At 52.5% G+C, this 25,282-nt stretch overlaps 1 protein-coding gene across 2 annotated transcripts in view; it reads right to left on the bottom strand.

Moving 5' to 3' along the window:
* Window positions 1-12,213, bottom strand: part of CCNY (cyclin Y) — a 104,792-nt gene extending 92,579 nt beyond the window's left edge. The window contains exon 1 of one of the 2 annotated variants that reach the window (XM_040992611.1): window positions 11,939-12,213. In XM_040992611.1, the coding sequence (XP_040848545.1) occupies window positions 11,939-12,092 (154 nt within the window). In that variant the 5' untranslated portion in view covers window positions 12,093-12,213. The remainder of the gene's footprint in view (window positions 1-11,938) is intronic. The other variant, XM_040992610.1, reaches the window with a different exon arrangement.
* Window positions 12,214-25,282: the final 13,069 nt, after the last annotated feature.

The raw sequence follows: 25,282 nt of genomic DNA, 5'->3' as shown, positions 1-25,282 counted from the left end.
AGACCCTGACTTGGCCTTCTGCCGTGGGAAGCAAAGGTGACAGGGGCCAGGATCCAGGTGGTGAGAGAATTTCCCCAAGGGGTCCAGCCAAGCAGGGTTACCTGCTGCACACTTGGCCAGGGAAGCAGAGGCTGCACGTGAGGTGGGTGCTTGCAGCCACAGCCCCTTCTTAGGGTAAGCTTACTCAGGACCCTTGGGTGTCTACAGCCAGGTCATCTATGTTTCTGGGGAGAGCCAGGAGCCTACGCCACCGTTCCTCAGCATCAGAGCTTCCACCATCCACCAAGCGCCCTGGGGTGACCCTCCACAGATTCCTACTGCTCTTAGAAAGCTTGCTGAACTAAAGATGCTGTTTGTGGATACTCAGTCCTCCAGTGTTAAGCCAGAGGTGGACAACATCCCTCCCCAGATCACACCCCACCCCCATCCCACCCCCGGGGGCTGGGGAAACCACTGCCAGGCTCACTGTCCAGCCAAAGCCAGTCTCCAGGGCACAGAGGCAAACAAACAGCACCAAAATTAAAGGCTCCCACCCATATCCAGCTGTCTCCTCCCAGTCTGGTTGGGCTTCCCTAGCATACACACCTGACACTGGGCCTGCCCCGGCTCAGACCGCCCGAGCAGGGCTGCCCCAGACTCACAGCATCCTCCCATGGCAGCCCCACACCCCAGGTTACCACGTAGCGCTTTGCAATCAAATACATTCACAGAACACACAGGAGGGCCCGGCACGATAGCGCAGTGGCTAAAGTCCTCACCTTGAATGCGCTGGGATCCCATATGGGCACTGGTTCTGATCCAGGCGGCCCTGCTTCCCATCCAGCTCCCTGCCTGTAGCCTGGGAAAGCAGTGGAGGGCGGCCCAAAGCCTTGGGTGCCTGCACCTGTATGGGAGACCCGGAAGAAGCTCCTGGCTTTGGATTGGCTCAGCTCCAGCCCCATTGCAGCCGTTTGGGGAGTGAACCATCGGATGGAAGATCTTCCTCTCTGTCTCTCCTCCTCTGTATATTCGCCTTTGCAATAAAAATAAAAATAAACCTTAAAAAAAAAGAACACACAGGAGACTCAGGACACAGTTTGCAAACACAGGAAGCACCCGCTAGGTCCACCCACATGTGGTCACTCTCCATCACCCTTCCTGAAGACAGTCACCCCTTGGTCTTCCCACGAATGTGGTCCAAGGATACCACAAAGCAGCACACGGCTTTTGTATAAACCACACACATCCTAAATTTCCCCTGGACGATTGATGATATCTGATAGAGCGTGAACATTTTGCAACAGCTGGCACACTGTAGCTTAGGAGTTGATGATTTAAAAAAAAAAAAAAAAAAAACCATGCCTGTTCAGTACAGATCCCAGGTTATTTTTCCAGTCATGATTATAGTTCAATCCACAAATGAGAAACCCACACATACATACAGAGAGCTGACTACACCAGCTTTGCTAGGCTCCTTACACAAAACAACCTGGATATATCAAATGTCATTATTTGCGCCCTAGAAGAGCAAGAATCAGGAAGTGGACATTTGATGTTAAGAAGTGTGCATACTATGCCAGAGGGCCTGGGTGTGAGTTCCCACTCCAGCTCCCACCCCTAGGCAGTGCAGAGCACGGAAGGAGGCGGCAGGGATGGCTCCAAGCACTGAGCTCCCACAACCCACGCGGGAGGTCTGCATCAAGCTCCCGGTCCCGACTCCAGCAGGCCCACCCCGGCTGTCGTAAGCATGTGGGAAGTGACCCGGCAAACAGGAACTCGTTCTGTGCATCCATGTCTCTGCGTTTTCCGCCTGCCCCTCCAATTTAAAAAAAAAAAAAAAGACACTCCAACAACACATGCCAAAATTAAAGTATGTCCTCAAAAACCTAACACAAGAACAAGAAAAAAACAACAGCTAATTATGCTTACACTCATTAGAATAACAACAGGCAATTAAAATCGTGAAAAATCCATTCAAAACCTTAAAATCATTAATGGACAGGATTTGAAAAAAAAAAAAACTTTCCCAAAGATTTATTTATTTTTATTGGAAAAGCAAATTTACAGAGAGGAGCAAAGACAGAAAGGAAGATTTTCCATCCAATGGTTCACTCCTCAAGTGGCCGCAACAGCTGGAGCTGAGCCAATCCAAAGCTAGGAGCCAGGAGCTTCTTCCAGGTCTCCCTCACGGGTACAGGGTCCCAAGGCTTTGAGCCGTCCTCTACTGCTTTCCCAGGCCGCAAGCAGGGAGCTGGACGGAAAGTGGGGCAGTCAGGACACAAACTGTCACTATGGGATCCCAGCATGAGCAAGGCAAGGATTTAGCCACCGAGCCACCGCGCTGGGCCTAAGAAATCTTTTCTAGAAGACTTTTTAAAGCAAACAGGAGAGTTTTATTTAAGTATTTGAAACTCAGTTACAGAAAGAATAAACAGAGATCTTCTATCTGCTGGTTCACTCCCAGACGGCCCCAACAGCCAGCAGTGGCCAGGTGGAAGCCAAGGAGTTTTGTCCATGTCTCCTACATGGGTGGCATTGGCCCAAGCACACGGGGCATCCTCTGCTGCTTTCCCTAGGCCGATAGCAGGGAACCAGATCAAAAGGAGGACAGCCAGGACACAAACCGGCACCCATACGGAATGCTGGCAGCATAGGCAACAGCCTCACCCACCATTCCACAACACTAGCACCCTCGATTTATTTTTAAAGATTTATTTCTAGACTCCTTATCCTACCCATGTGTTTGGTACTTCTCAATTAATGTCCCACTATCAGAGCTGACCAAACACACATAAAACATCTGTAAAGACCTCTCCTTCCATCTGTCCACCGGGAATGTAAGCACATATCCAAGTGGAAGACGCTGCTTCTAAAACATCCCAACAGCACCCCCATGGCTTTGCAAGAATTGGGCCTGGCCAGGTTACCTGCACTCCCACGATGGGCATCTCCAACCACTCTTCCTGGAGTCAGGTCCGTAATCAGAAGCATCCAAAATAGAAGTGACTTGGGCCTTGTGCAAGGCTCCAAGGCAACCAGCACAGTCAGCACCGCGGCTGCCGGCAGAGGCCTTCGGGTGGACCCCTGCCGCATCTCTGTCAGCACCAGACACGGACATCTCGGCCAGGCCAGCACTCACATCCAGCCACACCCACAGAGGCCCCACATCACGTCCTGAGTCAGAGACACAGACCTCAAAGGACGGACCCAGAAACTAAACTGATACACTCAAGGCATGCAGAGGAAACTAGACCCTGAGCCAAGGTCCAGACCGTGATGGGGTACAGCACCCGCCTGCCATGGTAACTGACAGGGCGGACAGCGCCCCAGCCTTCACACCTCTTCTCATGCCATTCAAATAGCTCCGGAGGCTGTGCACACCAGGCCCCTCCTCCACTGCTACTGTAGGTTAATAAAACTACAGGGAAACGCTGGGCTCCCTCCCTGCCTCTGGACACTTGGTTAACTGAAGGCATGGAAATTTTGTTTGTCCTCTTCAGCTCTCAATCTGACTGTGGAGGATGAGAGCTTAACAACCCTTGACTTGGGCAGCTTAGGGCAGTGGCTCCTGGAGTGTGGCGGGAGCTGCCACTGCCAAGCTAGGCCAATAAAAATTCCCGTTAACATCCTACATTTGTGTCCAGCGTGAGCTCTCTCACTCTCACTCTGCAACACTTAACCACTAACAATTCAGAACTCCAAAACTGAGAAGTAACATAAAACTACAAGTCATACAAAAGCTGCAAAGTTCACAAGGCATGTACAAAGCATCAATACCCTGGCAAAGGTGAAGAGAGACTAAAAGGTTCTCCCCCACTTGGCGGTCTGCAAGAGGCAACAGACAAGAGGCAACCAAACAGGGCTGACTCCCCACCTGCCAATCATCTCTGCCCCTCCGACTCTCCAGGACGACCCTGGATGCGGGAGCCGGCCCACCTGCCCAGGCGTGCCGTCACAACAAGCACATGTCCTTCCTCTAAGCCAGCAGACAGCACAAGGGGCCCCGCAGAAAGGAGCCCGAGCCCGAGTCCAGGCCATGGGCCACAGGAGAGCCCAGAAGTAGAAAGGAAAGCGAGCTCTCTGCAAACGTGCGTCCACCCAGTCACACATTTCCCCATGAGAGGTGGGGGCAGACGGCTTCACGCCCTGCTAGGGCTTCAGTTCCTTTTTCAGTCCTCCAACTCCCCCTCTAAAAGCCAACTTAATGATAACACAGCACACCTTTCTTTGTGCATGCTTTCCTTGAAGAATCCAAAACAGGAAGACACACAGAAAGCACTGGCTTCAGCCACGTGGACAGCCCCAGGAGTGTGGCTCCCCCGACAGGGTCAACAAGCCACCAGGGCAGGCTCCATAAGCCCGGGGCAAGCAGGGCAGCTTCAGCAAACATTTGCTCCCTTCTGTCTGCCAGCCCCCACTGCTTACTGCCATACCATCAACTTGTGACGTTGGAGGAACACGCAACCAGGAAGAATAACCAAGGCCAGACGGAGTGGTACTTCGGTTCCTCATTCTATAGCCAGCAAGTGTCCAAAGCCAAGTTCACACAGCTCAGCAAGCATCCCCCACCCCAACTCAGCTGTGACACTAGGGTTACCACTCGGGGCTGCCGTGAAGGCTGCAATGGACGCCTTTGCTACGGACAGACCCCTTCAGGTTTCTGGCTTCTTCGCCTGTGGAGAGTGTGAACACACAAGGCTGTGGGCCCTGGAGAGCCACGCTCAGACTGGTCCCTGGACAGCAGTGCAGGGCCCTTCAAGAGGAGCATCTCAGGAGGTAAGGAGAGGCGGCACATTTAGCATATTTTCTCAGGCAGGACAGTCAAGGGGGGCTAATGGCAATGTACACTCCACAAAAGGGGGCTGACGCTGGGAGCCCCAAATAAGAGCCCTGCTGGGGTTCACCCTGCCCAGGTCACTCCTGCATTTTCAAGAGGCAAGAGGAAAAAGATGGCTCCTTAGGACCAGAGCAATGGTTCAACTGGCTAATCCTCTGCCTGCAAGTGCCGGCATCCCATATGCACGCTGGTTCGTGTACCAGCTGCCCCACTTCCATCCAGCTCCCTAGTTATGGCCTGGGAAAGCAGTAGAGAATGGCACTAAGCTGTGGGATTCTACACCCATGTGGGAGACCCAGAAGAGGCTCTTGGCTCCTGGCTTTGGATTAGCTCAGCTCCGGAGATGGTGACCATTTGCGGGGTGAACCAGCAGATGGAAGATCTTTGTGCCTCTCCTTTTCTCTATAAATCTGCCTTTCCAATAAAAATTTTTTAAATAAATAAAAAATGGGCCTGGCGCAATAGCACAGCGGTTAAAGTCCTTGCCTTGAACATGCCAGGATTCCATATGGGTGCCAGTTCTAACCCCGGCAGCTCCACTTCCCATCCAGCTCCCTGCTTGTGACTTGGGAAAGCAGTTGAGGACAACCCAAAGCCTTGGGACCCTGCACCCATGTGGGAGACCTGGAAGAGGCTCCTGGCTTCAGACTGGCTCAGCTCCAGCTGTTGCAGCCACTTGGGGAGTGAATCATTGGATGGAAGATCTTCTCTCTGTCTCTCCTCCCCTCTGTATGTCTGCCTTTCCAATAAAAATAAATAAATCTTTAAAAAGAAGAAGAAGAAGAAAGCAGGCTCCTTCTCGACATCCCAGATGAGCTGCAGGGCAGCAGGGACCGGGAGCTCCCTCGCCTCCCAGCACACCCTGAACATGATGGGCCAGGCTGCTCCGTGCCACTCGTCCAATGCTGCTTCATGCAAGACCTGCGACCAGGAGCTAGGATAAACTGTGGTGCTGTCAACAGTCCTCTAGGGTGAGGGATGGGGGGGATACCAGATCTATTTACATAAAGTCCACCATGACATACTCTGACCCCACGCATCTCAAGCAGAATTTTTTTGGAGTAGCTCGCCCGTCACACTGGTTGCCATGTTCTTCCTTTTGGCTCCGCCCCTACAGGGACAGGAACAAATTGAGTCTCCATGCCCACCACATCGGAGCCAAAAGGTATCAGACACAATCAGCTTTGTAGAAAATCTACCCTTACAATAATAATAATAATAATGATAATAATAATCCTTTCACACCCGCTCGGAAGGCAGACAGAAAAAAGCAGCAATGCTGCCCACCAAGTCGTGGGGGCCAAAAGCACACAGACAGTGCCCAGTGACCCTCACAGCATGTGTACCTGCGCCAGGCACCCCGAGCTTCAGCTCCACGACACAGAGGGTTCCTGAACAAGCCGGAGCCACAGGCAGCAGGGGACCCTAACTGCCACACCAACAAGCTGGGTTCTGCGCATACCCCCTAACCTTTCGGCCACAACTTCTCCTGCGGAACGGCAGGAGATCATACCAAGAGTCAGAAAGGTAACAAGGCGCGGTGTCGGGAAACAGCACGGTCAGCTGTCACCTACAATGCCACCAGAGGGTGCTGGCTTGAGTCCTGACCGCTTCCCTTCCCATCCAGCTTCTCACTCACATTCCTGGGAAAGCAGGGGCAGACAACACAGGTGCTTGGGGTCTCTGCCACCCATGTGGGAGACGCAGACAGAGTGCCAGGTGCTTGGGTTTGGGCCTGGACCAGTCCTGGTGAGCCACTGCAGACATCTGAGGAGTGAACCAGAGGAGGGAAGATCTCTTCCTCTCTATATACTCTTTCAAATAAATAAATAAATGAATAATTAAAAAAAAATACAGGTGAAGTGATGAGCATAGTTTTTGGCCCCGAATTATCACAAAATACACTAGACCATTAATGTTCTGTGGTGTGTAGACCTTTCTGGGGTTTGGTCCTCTTATCTGAACAGCGAGGCCATGCACACCCCTACTGGCTCCCAGAATCCAGGTGAGGAAGACAGCAGGTGGGTGTGGAGCAGCTGGAGGCTCATCCGTGCAAGACCCGCTCTCCACCCTGCCGGCGCCTGCGGCACCCTCACTGCAAGGCTGCTCCATCTGGGAAGGACAGGTCACAGCTAGGGTCTGGCCCAGCAGAACAGGTGCTGTGGACGTGTGACTGAGACTCAAGAGAAAGACTGTCAAAGGGGAGAGGTCAAATAGATGGTGGAGACGCGGCGAAACCAAGAATGACAGTCAAGCTAAAGCTGCCGAGAGAAGGTCAGGACTGGCACCGAGGAGGCGCTCATCACACTGAAGGTCAGGACTGGCACCGAGGGGGCACTCATCACACTGAAGGTCAGGACTGGCACCGAGGAGGCACTCATCACACTGAAGGTCAGGACTGGCACCGAGGGGGCACTCATCACACTGAAGGTCAGGACTGGCACCGAGGGGGCACTCATCACGCTGAAGGTCAGGACTGGCACCGAGGGGTAGCAGGACGAGTCAAGTCACTGCTATATGGGTGCAGTGCTCCACTTCTGATCCAGCTCCCTGCTGTTCTGCCTGGGGACGCAGTGCAGGATGACCCAAGGCCTTGAACCTGTGTACCCATGTGGGAGACCTGTAAGAAATTCCCAGCTCCTGGCTTTGACCTGCATTGGTCACTTAAGGAGCAAGCGGCAGACAGAAGACCTCTCTCCCTCTCTCTGTTAACTCTTTCAAATAAATAAATCTTAAACATATACATTTTCTTAAACTGCTGCTTTACTCCCCATCCTAGCAAGAGTAGACACCTTCCAGTATTTCGCATGAGCTCTTCAGGCTTCTTTCAAAGACCAGCTGCCACAATCCTGTAACGCATCTCATAATTGCATACGTTCACCTCGGACTTTCTGCTTTAACCAAGCATTTGAGCCTCATTTTGCTCCATTAAGGACATGCAAAAGGCCACAGCTAAAGTCACTCACTGGAAGGGATAAGGAGAGATTAAACATACAGCATATTTCCCTTAGCCACAGCTTCATTTCCCTTTGGCTAGGGTTTCTTCCCCACTTCTGTTAGGCTCGAAACCTTTTTCTTAATTTTTATTTTCGGAACTTCAGCCTACCTGCTACCCCACGGGTTACAATGCAAACGAAACCACAAAGTTTCACATCCGCCGGACTTTCGTTATTACAGATCCTGAACATTCTTTCTTTTTTAAAAGATGGATTTATTCACGTGAAGGTCAGAGTTACATAAGAGAGAGAGAGAGATCTTGCATCCTCTGGTTCACTCCCCAGGTGGTCACAATGGCCAGCCACGGGCCAGGCCGAAGCCAGGAGCCCAGAGCTCCATCCAGGTCTCCCACGTGGGTGGCAGGGGCCCTAGCATTTGGGCCACCTTCTGCTGCTTTCCCAGGCACATTATCAAGCTGGGTCAGAGGACATGAGCTGGCACCCGTATAAAATGCCAGTGTCGCACTTCCCTGATGCTAGCCCCTGAGCCTAAGTGTCCCGACCTTGCCTTTAACTTCCCCTCACCCTGGGGATGTTCTCATAGCCCTTTCTTCACTCACTCACTCACTCAGCAGACAGCATCGTCATGGCAGAGTCAGGCACCAAAATCAGGGACAGAACAGAAAATCTCCAAGCCAGGTGGACGTGGGTGTGAGTGTGTCTGGGTGTATGCAGGGAATCACAGGAGAAACACAGGGTGCAGAACACCCACCAGGCCTGCTGGCCAGGGGCAGAGGGATGGGAGACGGGGGACTGGGCAGGCCTCCCTGAACCAAGACCAAGGCCATGGGAATATCCACAGAAACACCTGAAGCAAAGGGACACAGCCTGGTGCTGGGGCAGGGGCATACGTGCCGCACCCAAGGGCAGCACAGGAGGCCAGTCCCGCCAGACTGAGCGAGCAAGCCAAGGCAGAGAAGCAGAGGGCCGTGGAGTCCACTGTGAGGAGACGGCTCTCACTCGGTGTGAAATCAGGAGCTGGTTGCAGGTCCTGAGCAGGAGTGCTCCTGGTGCAGTCGGCTGAGTGGGCGAGGACGTAGAAGCAAGTGCCGAGAGCACAGTGCCACCACGCCTGGAGGTGGAAGGGCCACAGGGGAGGTTAGTTCAGGTTCTGGATACATCATGGAGGCAGAGTCAAGGGGTCCTGGCCAACTGAGGGCAAAGCAGCTGCTGGGATGGCGGGAGCTATCAGGGAGGAGGTTGGTACCAGCTGTCTTGAGGGAAAACTCTGAAGTGACGGTTCAGATGCTACGTGTGTCCGGAATGATTGGGCCTAGACACATTTCTAATTCACTGTAGGGCACTCCCCCCGCTCCAGCTACAAGGATACTCTAATCACAACAAGTCTAAACTGAATGTGAGCAATGATGGACAAGGCTACAATCACAATGGACAGACACCTCATCCAGGAGGCAACCCCCAACTACCAAGCAACTGTACAACATTTCCACCAGCCACTCACTGCCTGGCGAATCCAGGCAAGCCATTTCTCTCCACGGCTCCCCCCTTTGTCTTAAGGTGAAGGCAGCACTGCCAACCCCAACCGGCGCCACACAACACTGGCAGCAACATCACAACCATGGACCACTCCCCCTCCTTCTCAGCTCCTTAGACACTGTAGCAGACATAATTCCGGTAAGAGTAGAAGCAGATGATACAGAAGTTTAAAGACCACAGTCACCTAACAAGAAGACAGAGCAGGTGTCAGGGAAGCCTGAATACCCTAAGTCAGCCACTGCTCTAAGTCCAAGGCACAAGGTCAAGGCCCTCTTGTGGGGAAACCACAGAGATGGGTTTGATCTCCGAGACTCAAAGGCACCCTCTTATCACAGGAAAGCATCAGTGTCTCTAACCCTCTCAGTAGCACTTACCTGGGCTGTTTTTCAGGACTTCTGTAAGATTGTGCTAGATGCCTCAGCTTTTACATCATACTATAATCAAGACTTCCTGAGTTGTAATTTTCAGAATCTAATCATCTAATACAACTCAGAAGCTCAAATACATACAAATACAGTTAGACACAGAAACACAATGTGCCTGTGAGTATATATATGCCGTTTCTATAAATCTGTTCTGTTCTCCCAGCCTCTAATATTAACTTTCCCCGGAAATGTCTGCAAGCAGCAGGTGGTAACACTTCCCCAGACTCACCCTGACAGCAAGGACCAAGCCTAGTTACAACTCAGAACTCAAAGCACTGCTTCACATCCACTGTTATGCCAACATGCAGCCCACAGTGCCAGTCACCGAGACGCAGAGGTTAGGTTAGGTCTGGAAGTATTACTTACTGACCGTGGGTGACAGCAGACGTGTGTGCTGAATTTGTGTTTCTGCATTCAAACTGACACCATTATTTGAGTCAAGCACCCCAGCCGAGATAAGAATCTGCGTTATCCTCTATCACGTATCTGCAAAACTGGAGCTGCCGGTTTTCCAACCATCCTCGGCCAAGGGCAAGTACTGAGGTGCAGCAAGCGAGGCTGGCGGGTGGTACCCGCACCCCCTGTCAAGTCGCACCTCCACTTCCCATCCAGCTCCCTGCTAATGCATACTGTGGAAGGCAGCAGGTGATGGTGCACATTGCGTGGGTCTCCGCCACCCACGTGGGAGACCTGGATGGAGCTCCTGGTTGCTGGATGCATTTGGGTAGCAAACCAGCAGGTGGAATATCTGTCTCTGACCTTTTAGATACCCAAGAATCTAAAAAAAAAAAATGTTGGATGGATGAATCCCAGTAGGCCAATGAAAAATACAATACTGTGGTATTCTGGTGTTATCTGGCAAAATCTTTTCAAACCTCAGCGCCAGCAACTAGTCCCGGCTCTCCTCACTGCAGTCTGTGGCACCCATATGTAGCCTCAGCTCCAAAGAACACACACTGAGGCTGGCAAGGTGGCAAAGCGAGTGAAGTCGCTGTCTGCCAAAGGCGGCATGCCATACAGGTTCCAATTCATGTGCCAGCTGCTCTGCTTCCAATCTTGCCCCGTACTAATGAGCCAGGGAAAGCAGCGGACGACAGCCCAAGTGTTGGGGTCCCCTACAACCCAAGTGGGAATGCAGGATGGAGGTCCTAGGCACCTGGCTTTGGTCTGGCTATGGCAAGCACTGCGGGAGTGAACCAGCAGATGGACCAGCTGCCTCTTCCAAATCAATAAATAAGACTCTGTTTTTAGCTTTGGAGACCACGGTTGCTGCTGCCGCCAGATCCATCATTTCCAACAAAGCCTGCACCAGGCAGGAGTGCACAGGACACACTATTCCCCAACGTTACTCCCTATCCACAGGAGCTCACTGAGTCATTCCTGAGCAAGAAAAACACTTCCTGAACCTTTCAACATTTCTCTTAGGCAAGAATCCAGAGACGGCCTGAATGTCCTTCCAGACCCGTCTACGCCAAAGCCAAGTACGGCTCTAAAGTCCGAAGACACCTAGGGGGCAGACGAGAGGATACAAAAGGCGGTAGCACCCCAAAAACTCAAGCGATCCTGACCCACCAAGGGCTCCTTCCATCACCTCTTCACATGCAGCCCTCCGCCAGACAGACTGCCGGCCCCTCACACAGCAAGCAGTCCGAAGAAAGGTGAAGGAAGGGGCAGTCCGGGATGCCCCGTTCCGCGGAGCTGACCAGAAAAGGCAGCCTCGGCCGGGAGCAGGGGGGTGGGGGTATTCTCTCAACAGTCGCACATCCCTGGCTGCTGCGGGAAGGGTTTTTCGGTTGAAAATACAAACCAAGACCAGAGAGCGGTCAGAAACACGCACTTCCCACTCCCAGTCTTTCAGACGCGGGGCTCCAACACACTCCGGGACCACCCGCACACAACCAAACGCCCCTCCACCCACCCACCCCCACTCCGAGAGCGTCCTCCCTCCCCCTCCGTGTGTGTGTGTGTGTGTGTGTGTGTGTGTGTGTGTTTAAGCACTCCTTCTCAACCGTGCCCTGCAACCTAGGTCTCCAGGCTCGCTGCCACCGTCCTCCCCGGCTCCTTCCTCTCTGTGGCGGCACCCGAGGCACCCCACCACCGCACCTTCCCCCCAACATCACCCCCAGGCCCCCAGACCCGCTCCGGAGCCTCCCGCTCCGACGTGGGCCCAAGGGTGCCCGCGGCGGCCGCCCAGGGGCGCTCACCATCGATGTTCTCGCGGTCGCTGATGTGCTGCAGGTTGCAGCCAGTGTCTTCGCGGCTGAGCTCGGCGTCGGGCCGGTACGACTCGAGGCGCGAGTGCGCGTTCCTGCGGAGCTTGGGGCTGGACGACACGCAGCACGAGGTAGTGTTCCCCATCTTGGGCGGCCCCCGACCACCAGCCGCGCGCCTCGCGCTTCCTCGCCGGGGCCCGGCGGGCGCGGGCGAGCGGAGGGGCGCAAGCCGCGGCCGCCCGCTCAGCAGCAGCAGCGGCAGCAGCGGCAGTAGCGGCAGCAGCAGCGGTAGCAGCGGCGGCGACGGCGCGGCCTCGCCATGGGCGGCAGCGACCAGGGCGGCCCCGGCTCCCCCTCGGCCTCCGCGCGCGCCCGGCCGGCGGCGGCGGCGGGAGATGGCCCGGGTCGGCGCGACTGTGCGGCCGCCGCGCCCAGCTCAGCCCGCCGCAGCCATGGCGGGCGGCGCCGGGCAGGCCGCGTCCCCCCGCGCTCCCCGCTCGGCGCCCGGCGCCCGGCTCCCGGCGGCGGCTGCGGCTGCGGCAAGAGGTTCCGGTTCACGCTGGGGACCCGCGCGCCAGGCCGGGCGGCGCGGGCGGCGTGGGCGCAGGAGGTGCGGAGCGCGCAACGGCTCGGCTCAGCTCGGCTCAGCGGCGAGGATGCTCGCGTCCTCCCCGCCCCGGCCCGCCCCGGCACCGCCCCTTCCCTGTGCCCTGGAAGCAGATCCGGGCGAAGGGGGCGGTCCCGGCGGCGCGGCCTCGCGCGTCAAGGAAGCCTGGCAGCCCCCAGTCCCTCCCGAGCCGAGGGGAGGCCGGAGCGGGGCGTCCTTGTGTGGGGGGCAGGTAGAGGAGCGGGTGCGGACTTCTGTGCTCTCTCGTTTCGTAGAGCTTCGGTTCCAGCCCCGAACACCCTCACCCTGCGCTGTGATCCAGCTGCCAGGCATTGCGCGCCCTGGCAGGCTAGCAGGTGATGGCCCACGGGGGCGACCCCTAACCCATTCAGGCTGATGGGAGTATGCAAGGAGTGACCCAGTTGATGAGAGAAACCAGCTGGGCAGTTTTCGAACTTGGGTTGGGACTATTTTCATAAAGGAAAACCACCCGTTTTGCCATCCCTGGGGGGGTGTCACTGGGAGGTGTGGACACCTGTGTGAACCGGGTGAACAGCTTACTTGCACTGTTTGGTTTTGTGCCCCCCAGCGCCCTGACTCACAGGCAGAGGAGTGGGGTGGCCTTGAAGGATGGAGGGCAAGAATACCCAGTAGTCTTGAGGTGGGTCTGGGGATGGGGGTGTGTTTTTTTGAATGGCAGACTTGTAGAATCCTCTTAATGTTGTGCATGACGGAAATGAAGATCCAGAGTCACCTGATATGCCCCAAGTCTTGTTAGTGACAGCTACAGGTTCCAAGAGGAAAAATGTGGACATCTCGCTCATGAAGGTTTTGTAAACATGTGATTCTCTAAGCATAGTCTGGGTAGGGGTGAGAGGGAGTGTAATTGATTTTTGTGTTTCATTTGTAATGCAGGGAGAGCTTCCATCCTCTGCTTTACTGTTCAAATGCTGGCAACACCATCTGGGCCTCCCGCATGGGTAGCAGGGTCCCCAGGCTTTGGGCCATCCTCCGCTGCTTTCCCAGGCGAATTAGCAGGGAGCTGCATGGGAAGTGGAGCAGCCGGGACTTGAACTGGTGCACTGATGCAGTGGCTAGTGTTACAAGTGGCAGCTTAACCAACTGTGTGAACGGGCTGCCCTTGCTGCCATATGACACTGTGTGGCTTCCCATGAACAGACTCAGGCCCCAGCACTGCTGCCTGTCTGCTGTCTGCTCTGACAAGGACGAAAGAACTTTGGTTTGTATTCATTAACGCAGTCAGGGTTGCCTGCACTTGGGCAAGGAGACGTGTCACTGTGAAGGCTCCCCCATGACCGACAGGGGCAGCCTAAGCAGGGCTGGTCTGATGCCGGGCGGATGGTGTGAGACGGGTGTGCAATTCCATCTCACTGCTCAGAATGAGATCTCGGGAGCTGTTTCTGGAATTTTCCATGATGTCCTTTGACACTGGGCTTGGAGGCAGCTGACTGGAGCTATGGGCGGGGCATCTGTGGATGGCGGTGTCTGTTATTCCCTTGTTGTGGTAGGCTGCTTGCTGGCAGATTATAAGTAGTTCATTAAAATGAGTACCAGCTTTAAAAAAAAAAATGCTGGCAACAACGTAAAAGCAGGAATCAGAAACTCTCACCTCTGCGTCTCCCATGTGGGTGGCAGGGACCCAAGTCCTTGAACCGTCATCGCCTGCTGCCTCCCAGGGCGCCTGTGAGCAGGAATCTGGAACGAGAAGCAGAGGAGTCAGGACTCAAACCAGGCACTCTGATAGCAGGAGATGGGCACACCAGGCAGCCACTTGGGCAAGTGCCCAGCCCTGATCTTGTTTTAAGCTATACCATACCTCCACGTACAGGGCTGACTATACAGTGAAGGGTCTGTACTTTGAACTCTGAACTATTCTGATTCCTTGGAAAATAAACAGCTGCCAAAGTGAATGATGCTGACCAAGCAAAAGAAAAATCACGGCCCTGAAGAAGGTGGTGGATGGGGAGCACCAAGATGAACTCGTGCTTCTGCCTCATGTGGTCCTGGCCGTGCTCCCGAGAAGAGGACATGGGTGCTTGGCTCTCTAGGAGCCACGCATCAGGGCCAGGTGGCTGAAAGTGGGGGAGGTGCTTTGGCCACTCTGCTGTAGTTAGGGGGCACCATCTGAAAGTGTGCATCCAACCCAAAACCACCTGTGGATGCTCATCCTGGGCACGTTGAACCACTAGTATTTAATCGCAAGATTCACACCTGAAACCTGAAAGCCTGCAGCGGTGGGCTCAGGGCAGTCACAAGCCCTTAGCAAAGGGTGATGCAGGGATGTTTCCGTCTGCTCCACCGTCCCCACCCCCTGCCCAACAATCCCACTGTTGATCCACTTAGATGTATCTGTGTGGACATCTTCAGGATAGGCAGAGGCCTCGCTGGTGGCAATTCACGTGGTGCCAACCATCCCAGCCCACCACCCCACACATGGCAATCTCCTCCAGGCACAGATGCCCCTGGCCCGCTCTGGGGGGACACGCAGCTCTAACCAGCCCCAAACACAGCCAAAGCCATTATCATGAGAGAGACTGTTTCCTGAACATCTGCTAGGTGCCTTACACTGTACTAAGCATTTTGTTTGTTTTTTGTTTTGTTTTACGTCTGGGCATAACTTGCCATCCCCCACTTTATAAATTAAGGCATTTTGATTCTGATCAGTAGTAAACTGGCTGGAGATCAAGACGCTGAATAACGGCCTCCCTGGGGAAGGAATCTGATGCTGATTCCCAAGTCTCCGAGGTGGATTCTGAGCTGCGTCTGCTCTGACCTGCTGCCCTGACCTGCGTTCCACCGCACAGGAAGGAAGCAGTAAGCTAATCTGAAAATCAGCAACAGTCCTCAGTGAAGAAGACTTGAGCGGCCTCGCCCCTTCACTTCTCTTTTCTGTTTTCCTTCTGCCCACTTAACACTAGCATTGGCCTTGAAAAAAGAGACAGGGAACAGTAAGCTGTGGTAGTGCTGTGGGCCTCAGCGCCGCGGACTGGCACAGGTGGACAGTCCAGCTGGAGGGAGTGACCATCACTGGCTCTCGGCTGCATTAGGGGAACCGACTCGGAGACCACATGGCCGGGATAGAGCGGGCAAGAGGAAGGGAGATGGCAGTGCTGCCCTAAGGCCCTGTCCTCAACACCGTCAGCCTTCGCACAACGCCTCAGTCCAGCCTGGATCTGCACATGCACACACCAACTCTCTGAGCCCGAGAGAACTCTGGGAGATCGGCTGCCTCTGTCTCTCCTCTCACGCTCCCGCATGGAGCACGTGGCTGATGTTGCAGAGGTCCTGTTTGCCACAGAATTTCACAGTTTGAAGCGTGGACGGTGTGAGGGGTTTACCTCCTGGAGTTTGGGTGAAAATTGAATTCAAAGGTGTCTTCACGTTGGTGCAAACACATCTTGAAGTCTATGGATGAGTTTTCCAGGACCTTCTTATTACTGTTCTATTCATTGTAAAGTGTACTTAGTAAAAAGCAAACAAGCAGGAATCTCCTGGGACGTAGCTGCAGTCTTCGTGAGCCACACGCTTGTCCGTGTAATAGAAATCAAACGCTCTGCACAGCTTCCAGGAGTCACCTTCAGAAACACAGCAAACACAGACCCAGCTTAGCTCCAGACCAGGAAACTTTGGCTTAGAGGGAAAATATATCGAGTCTCGTGATGAAAACCTCCTCCCATACACCTGCTCTCTCACCACCTGATGTCCAGTTTTCTGGGCCAGTTATTGAACATGTCTATGACAGCAATGTGAGAACCAAGACCACTGATGCTTTTCCTGCCACCCTCCTTTTCTCCAGCAGTCACCTCTCCCCTCCCCACGAGAGCCGCCTTCAGTACGTGACCGTGAGCAGCCCACAGGGCTGCCAGCTACACAGGAAGTATTCACTTTGACAGCTCCTTGACCCTGGGCAGGTGACTCACTTATTGATACAACCAGAGTCAAGCGCTCCAGGGACACAGGCCTGGATAAGATATAGACCCTGCCCTTGAGAAATTCACAGTCCAGGGAGGTCAACAGTCTCAAGGACCAGCCTAGAACACACTTGGGTGTGACGATGGTGGCAGCAGCCACTTAGAGGAAACAGCTGAAGAATGCCAGGCCTATTACCTACAAATACCTAGGAAATCATCTAACATCATAGTCACAGAAATGTATTCTTATAAAATAGGACACCCAGAAATTTCTGTGTCAGGGTGGACCGTCCCTCCATCCACCCCCATGCCCCGTAAGAAGGTAAGGACAGCTAGTAGACACAAGTGCAAGTGCCAAGTCTTTGAGTCCAGGAGCTGTGTTGCAGAGAATTCTGAGGTTGTATTCAGCTTCACAGGGCAGAGTGCTCACCTCCAGGAGGAGATGGCATCTGTGCTGGAGGGTCTCTGTACATGAGTGCCACTTGGTTCATTGTGCACATCCTAAAACAGGTACAGCCACCGCTGTCTCTGGATATCTGAGAGGGGGCTCATGTGGGAACTGTGGATTCCTCCTGCCCTCTGACCGCTCACCATCTGTCTCCAGGTTACATGATGGCAGCCAGTGCTGTCTTGCCACACTCTCCCTTTGGATACTTCTGTGCTCACCGAGAGTAGAAATGACAAGTGTCTGCGTGTTGCTGGAGGATGAGGACTCACTTGGCGTGGACCAGCACGGGAGGTGCTGCTTCTGCCCTGTGCCAGTCCCATTGCTCCCCATGCCCAAATCATGCAACCTCAGCATCACAACAGGCCAAAAAACAAACAAACAAAAAGCAGCAAAGTTCCAGAAGCCTCCTGTTTCTTGGAGTACAGGCACAGGAGTGAGAATTCGAGCATCTACTTTGGAATACCAGGTGGTCTTGAAGTCGGAAACCATAACCAAGATCCTCTTGCAGGCTTTCTCTTCCATGGTGGAACGTTACACAACTCATGGTGTATGAAGCCACTGTGATTCTGAATCCTGCAGCCAAACTTATATCTTCATCTAGCCAGGATTGGATCTTTTTTTAATAAGGGTTTTATGTATTCAGGTTGAGAGTTTCCACTGATGCTAGGGACTTTAGGCAAGGACCCTGGGGTAGTCTAGTGCACCCGGCTTCCCTCAGGGAAATTAGAGAACGCAGGCTGGGAGACTCAGGGAAGATGTGTTGGTGGCAAAGGGAAGTTGTGCAATGCAAAATGCATTTCCCTGTGGAAATTAAGTATCCATGATATCGTGTGATCAGAGCACTCCTTCACTGTTCCAGAGCTGGAGCCCAGAAACCCTGGGACACCCCTGATATAGGGGGTGCCTTCCTGAACTTGACATCACAACCCTCAGGGAATGGAGCTGGAAGCTCTTGACCTCCACCCCCCGCCGAAGCTCCTGCCTACACAGGAATGAAGTCTTTCTAATCCCAGTTGCCTGGCACTAGGATGGGGGTTTACTGAACACCACCCACCCACCAACACTTTCACACATCCTTCTTAGTTAACTGATCCAGGTTCCAATACAACCAAACATGCAGTACTTTGTTGTTGTTGTTGTTATTGTTTGAAAGGCAGAGAGACAAAGCCTCCATCCACTGATTTGAATGTCCACAATAGCCGGGGCTGGGCCAAAGCCAACGTGGCAGCTGGGAAATCACTCTAGGCCTCTCTTGTGAGTGGCAGGAACCCAACTATTCCAACGTCTGCAGTGCTTCCCGGGGTTTGCATTTACACTAAGTGAGAGTCAGAAGCAAAGCAATGGATTCTGGCTGATGCTCTCAAGTCACCGACTCACTTGTTCCAGGTACTGAAGTTCTTTACGTTTGCCTATCAAAGGGCATTGCTTCTAAGAGGAACATTCCTGATTCCCCTTTGCACCAGCACCTAGGGAGCCCCCAAGGGTTGCTGCATAAGTAAGAAGAAAAAGACTTGAAACTGCTTTTTTTTTTTTATTTTAACATTAAGCTGTTGGGCCCAATGCAATGGCTCAGTGACTAAATTCTTACCTTGCAAGCACTGGCAGGCACTGGCATATAAGCACCATTTCGTGTCCTCGATGCTCCACTTCCCATCCAGCTCTCTGTGCCCTGGGAAAGCAGTAGAGGATGGCCCAAAGCCTTGGGACCCTGCACTCCCATGAAAGACCCAGGGGAGGATCCTGGCTCCTGGCTTCAAATCAGCTCAGCCCCTGCCATTGCGGCCACTTGGGGAGTGAACAAGCAGACAGAAGAACTGTCTCTAAAATCTGCCCTTCCCATAAAAATAAATACATCTTTAAAATTGTTTAAGCTGTTTATTTAATTGAAAAATATCCCATCTGCCAATTCCCTTCCCAGGTGTCAGCGTTATGCCACACACCAAGGCCGGAAGCCTGGAACTCCATCCAGGTCTCCTGTGTGGGTGCCAGGGACCCATGTATGTGAGCCATCACCTGTTGACTCCCAGGATGTGCGTTAGCAGGAAGCTGGAGTTAGGGCCTGAGCCCAGGCACTGCAGCATAGCTGCCACTGCAGAGCTGTGCTAAGCACCCACCCCATGCTCGCTGCTGCTAGGCACCAGTGTCTTCTGTTATTTTTCTCTTAATCTCCTTCTTTTTTTTTCTCTCACTAAGCTGATTGGGATACATTCGGGAAAAGGGTCGCTGGTGCTGATTGTAGAGAGCTGTGGAGTTCTCGCTGCTGATTCCTTTTCATTGTAGATTGAACTCGGTGAGAAGGTATTTCTCCTTATTTAGACTGTGCAGCTTTGGAGAGTCACAGATACCTGTTAGCCAGAAAGGATGTATTCTTGTTTGTGTTTTCTAATGTAATGAAGCAGGAAAGCGGCCCTTATGAAACGGACTTGTGCTGCTCAGCTCCTGGTCCTGACTTCTATTAGGAAGAAAAGTTCTTGGAGGGAAGTGTGATGCATTAACCCGCCTGCTACGAGAAGAGAAAGCAGAATGCTGCAGTTGGCTCAGGCCCTTCCTTCCAAGCCTGATGGCGCCAGCTCCTCCAAAAGAAAAACTCACAAAGAGGTGAGCGTGTGAGCAGGTATGTGCGTATAGGTGTCCCCGTGTGTATGTAAGAGCGTGCACATGTGCGTGATATGTGTCCACATCTTGTGTTTATTTATGCATGTGTATATGCGTGTAGCCATATACATCCAGTTGAAAAAAAAATTTTCACCTAATTTGTTTAGATCATGATTTTCAATCACAGGGTGACTTGACAAGTCTGGACCCTTTTTTATGTCACCACTTGCTGGGGTCCGTGTGATGGGTGTGGAAGACAGGAAGGTGTGAAGAGCATAGTTCCTTTGCAGGCAAGATCACAAGGAACTTCCCGCTGTGTGGCAAGGCCCAGTGGATGTCTCTACAACACCTGAATGCGGCTCTGCCTCCCTTTGCATGGACACCAGACAACCCCACTGAGAATTCTGTAATCTATTTAGGCATTGCCTGCCTCTGCGGAGTTACTGTTAAACGTCAATAGGAACTTAGAAGCTAATGTTGCTAGTGCCGTTTTTTAGCCAAAGAGCTATTATCGCTGTTAGGGCTGTGTCCTGTGGCAATATGTTAATCAAGAGTGTTAACTCCCCTTTTGATCCTATGCTAATCAAGGGAGTTCTACCTTCAGGTGTAGTGGGAATCTATTCTTTCCTTCTTTCTTTGATCTTTTAGGCCCCTTCCTTCCTTGACTATCTCAAGACCAATTGTGGTAGGAATGTGCTACTGACTGATATGCATCATCTGTTGAAAACCTTTTCCTAGCCAGGCGCCAGGTGCCAGATGAACAGCAACCTAGCCTTAGGTGAAACAAATGGCAGAGTTATCTTTAGAAACCCCCGCTTGACCATGACGTAAAAAGTCTGAGCCAGAGTTTGACTGATTTTGTATAAATAAAGCGGACAGCTTTTGTGCGTGGTCCATTATGATGATGAAGAGTTACTAGTGGTCCGTCTCTTTCTCTCTTTCTCTCTTTCTTTCTTTGAGCCTCATCTACGCACCCTTCGCGAGTTCCGAACTCAGCTGGAGCTGGACTCCGGCAACCACTGGCATGTTACCACCACCACCTCCACCTCCACCCCTCTGGTGGTGCGCAAGACAGCCCCATGGGAGAATGGTACCACGGTGGGGAAAAAGCTGACATCCGCTCAAAAGATGCTCCCTTCAGCTGTGTCCTTCCTTTCTCCCCTGACGACTTGCCCATCCTGGTAGTTCCCACTCCATGTGAAAGAAAAGAGCCAACTATGTCCTGGGAATGATTTCTTTCTCTTCCTTCAGCTCTCCTCTGAAACCTGCTTAAGCAGAAAATACAATTGCTCTCCAAAGGGTAAGATACACAAAAATGGTCCATTTCGCTACACTGCTTGAAGTGATCTTCCTACGAAAGGGCCTTCAAAACTATTATTTTGGCTCCAGTTTTTCCAGATCCCTCCAGAAATACTGATGTGAGCCTACAAACCTCCCCCAGTGCAGGCAAGCTGTCCTCTAAGAACCATTTTTTTTTTCCCTGAAGCTAAATGAAGCTTCATTAAGAAGCCAGGAGGCAAAGAGGAGCCCCGAGCACCCCGTGGAGACAGGAGCCGGCCACAGGACACACACCCTGGCTTTTTGTTGAGGCTCCTTCACAGTCAGTCTCAACGTTTATTAACCCTTTCCCCTTCTTAACATGGGAGAGCACTTGTATTGGGCAATTCTTTGCCTATTTTCTTCTCCTACAGGGATGAGCTCAGGGTACGTGTAATGTCTGCCAGCACTGGACTGGATTTTTAGCCTGCTTGTTGAGATGCCCACATCAGGGCCTCCAAGTTCCGTTTCTAACACTAACTGCTGCGAACGCAGGCCCTGGGAGGCAGACCCTGGTTTCTCTACTTGGATCCATGACACATACTTGGGAGTCTTGGGCTGAGTTCCTGCCTCCCAGCTTCAGCCTGCAGCTCAGCTCCAGCTGTGCTGGAGGCAGGGAATTACACCGGATGCTTGTTTGATTTCTCTGTATCCATCTCCAGCCCTGCCTACCAAGCAAATAAAAATAAAGCCCAGTCATCCTTTTTCCTACATTACCATGAGCTTTCTCCCAAGCCTGTTGGTATTTCAAAATTGTAATGACTTGCAAAGCTATCAGATGAAATATACCAGAGACTCTGTCACATGGTGCCACCTCACGCCAAGTTGCTCAGGAGCCTGAGAAGTCAATATTACAAAGCTCCTAAAAATGTTCTTCTGGGGTGGACGTTGTGGCGCAGTGGCTTACGCCACTGCCTGTGGTGCTGCTCCGTTTCCCATCCAGCTCTCTGCTTAATGCAGCTGGCAAAGCTGAAGAAGATAGCCCAAGCACTGGGGATCCTGCTACCCGTGTAGGGGATCCGGATGAACTCTCGGCCCTGGCTTGGGGGCGGCACAGTCCCAGTCCTTGAAGCCATTTGGGGATTAAGCCAGTGGACGGAGATATTTCTCTTTCTCTCTCTGTCTCTCTCTGCCTCTCTCTCCCTCTGCCTCTCTAACTCTGCCTTTCAGGTAAATAGAATAAACCTTTTTTTTTCTAGGTCCTTCTGTGTTGAGTTCCCCTGCTTCTGCATTTCCTAGACGCATATCCTTGGGATGCCAGCATCCCAGGCAATGTCTTACCTGCTGCAGAATCGATGCTATGGAGGAGGAGGCAAGAATCCCTGTCTTCTGCCTTTATCCCCATTTCCGCATGGACACCTGTTAGCATCAATCCTGAGAGTTTGAGATCTCCTCTCAGAAACTGTGCCGTAATGTCTGTGGGGTTAGCAGGTGCGAAGACCTCCCTTTGGGCCTGGTGACAACACTGGCATAGCCTCACAAGGTGTTCAAAAGCCACAGTCTTGTCTGTGATAAGTGACACCTGGAATTGTAGAGGGGCAGTGGGTGTCTCTGGTCTGCCACGTGGCCCACTTCTTGAGGCATCATAGAAATGCAGAGGGCCTGGCGCGGTAGCCTAGGGGCTGAAGTCCTCACCTTACATTCACTGGGATCCTTTATGGATGCAGATTCTAATCCGGGCAGCCCCACTTCCCATCCAGCTCCCTGCTTGTGGTCTGGGAAGGCAGTCGAGGACGGCCCAATGCTTTGGAATTCTACACCTGCGTGGGAGACCCAAAAGAAGCTCCTGGCTCCTGGCTTCGGGTTGGCTCAGCTTCGGCCATTGCAGCTACTTGAGGAGTGAATCATTAAATGGAAGATCTCTCTCTCTCTCTCTCTCTCTCTCTCTCTCTCTCCTCCTATCTGTATATCTTTCAATAAAAATAAACACATCTTTAAAAAAAAAAGGAAGTGCAGGAACACAGGGCAGGGCACACTGCTGTTGGAACTTTGAATTTTATGGACAATTGAAGTAAAAAACGAGTTTGGGCTGAAGAAAAATTTTGAAATCCATGCACAGTTTTCTCAAAACACACATTTTCTATAAATTTCTATTTTTTTTAAAGCTGTTTTTATTTCAAATGATTTTGATAAAAATCTATCTGCTAATTCCCTCCCCAAATGGTCAGAATGGCCAGGAATGACATTGGCCAAAACCAGGAACCTGGAAACCCCACATGATCCTCTCCTGTGGGTGACAGGGGCCCGAGCGTTTGGGCCAACATCCACCACTGTGCCAGGGACATTAAGTAGGGGACTAGGTGGGAAGTGGAGGAACCGGGCCCTCAAACCTGCTGGTTGCAGGGCGTGGCTTAGCCCCTGCCCTGACATCCCATCCTTGAAAGCCCCTCCCTAACTCAATCTGTTGAGACATTCTGAGGAGCTGGAGACACGGGGGCAGAGAGCACAGCATATCCACCGGGAGAAGAAGGTCTCGGCAGGAGCTGCTCAGGAAGGCTGAGGGTAGCAGGTGCACCCGGAATCAGCGAAACACAGCATCGTCACACAGGGAGGACACCCTCTCAGCCTCTCTCTCCCCAAGGACAGTGTCCACAATTTTGGGAAAGCTTATGTGTGTCTCGCATCCCCTAACAGTGCACGCTGTGATGTTGGGCTTGAGTGGAAAGGGGAAAAAAATCTCTCAGGATGTGGGAAAACCTGGATTCCTGTGCTTGTTTGCCTCATCACCAGTCTGCCAGGCTTATTAAAAACAGCCAAGAGAATGTCAACACACGTGTCGCTCACCTCCTCAGGACATCGGATCTGGGACACTCCCCAGCCCCCAGGAATACCAAAATCCAAGCATGCTGCAAGTCTTACCTAAGATGCACTCTCTGCACATATCCTCCATACATCCTGAAACAGACACAGACAACAGAGATGGAGATCTGCATGCTGGTTCACTCCCCCAGATGCCTGCAACAGGCCCGGATCTAACCCAGGAAGCTGGAATTCAGTCTGAAGGTCCCCTGTGCATGGTGGGAACCTACACTGTCACTGCTGCCTCCAGAGTATGCACCAGAAACACACAGGAATCAAGATGTGGCATGCAGTTCTCCCGAGCGAGACCTGAACAGCTGTGCCAAGGACCCATCCCTGCTAAACTCCAACTCACCTCTAAATGAGTATATATGTTGTGGAAATAGTTGCCGTTTGGTAACGTTTGAGGAATAACGTGGAGGGAAATAAAGCCTATCTTTGTGGACACAAACACAACTTTTTCCCTGTATTTCTGATACAGAGTGGGCTGCATCCCGAGATGCAGAACCCACGGGTACAAAGGGTCAGCTGCATCCACCCATCATGTTCATTGAGCAAAATACCCTAACCAGTGCCATCTGATGTAGAACAATGAACACTGGAATGCAACTTGACTGCCCATGTGACTACATAAGGGATTTCTGCTATCCAAGATACAATTCCATGAAGTCCTACCCTGGAGGGCACACATAATTCTGTATTTCATTGTGACTTAACATATTGCTGAAAGAATGGGGCTCGGTGCCATGGCTCAACTGGATGAGTCCTCTCCTTCAAGTGCCGCCATCCCATATTGTCAACCAGCTCATGTCTTGGCTACTCCACTTCCAACCCAGCTTCTTGCTTATGGCCTAAGAAAGCAGTGGAGGATGGCCCAAGTCCTTGGGACCCTGCACCTGTCTAGGAGACCTAGAAAAGCTCCTGGCTCTTGGCTTCAGATCAGCTCAGTTCTGGCTGTTGCAATCATCTGGGGAGTATAGCAGTGGGTAGAAGATGTTTCCCTCTCTGTCTCTCCTTCTCTCTGTAAACCTGCCTTTTCAATTAAAAAAAAAATGACTGATGTCTTGCTCGATCAGTGGAGGACCAGGACCTCCATGTGCACTGGCAGGCAAGGTTCCCAGTACTCATTTATGAAATGCGTCCCTTCGTGGATGTGGCTTTCCTCTGTTCTACTTTCTTTTATTTGCAATTGCAGATTTCCACTCTTCCAAAAATGACGACTGCTCTCCCTCAGGGAAGACAGTAGCCTTGATGTGCACCTCCTTTTTGTCTCAACCATGGTGACTTACTAGAGCAAGAAAGGATGGACTCCATGGTTTGATGGAATGAAATCCGTGCTGGAGGACCCCTCCTCCATGGTCCTGCGGCCAGGGGATGCATGGAGCCACGTGCCTGCAGAGAAACGGCAGCCTGAAAACCTGGCTGGCCCCAAGACCAAGGGGCACCAGCTGCTGCAGTTCCTTGGCCTTGCACCATAAACATCCTGTATCAGCCACACGGCCTCATGGGCTCACACAGCCTCATGGGCTCAGATGCTGCTTCTTGCCTCCGGGACCGTCTGCTTCATTCATGTCTGTCATGGTCCCTCCTTTTGCACATTTTTTCCCCCAAAGCTGCTCTCTCTATAACAGGGGGCT

The sequence above is a fragment of the Ochotona curzoniae genome, unplaced genomic scaffold, assembly GCF_017591425.1.
Source record: "Ochotona curzoniae isolate NIBS_2020 unplaced genomic scaffold, NIBS_Ocur_1.0 contig_78, whole genome shotgun sequence".
Classification (NCBI taxonomy): domain Eukaryota; kingdom Metazoa; phylum Chordata; class Mammalia; order Lagomorpha; family Ochotonidae; genus Ochotona; species Ochotona curzoniae.
This window is presented reverse-complemented; position numbering and strand designations above follow the sequence as displayed.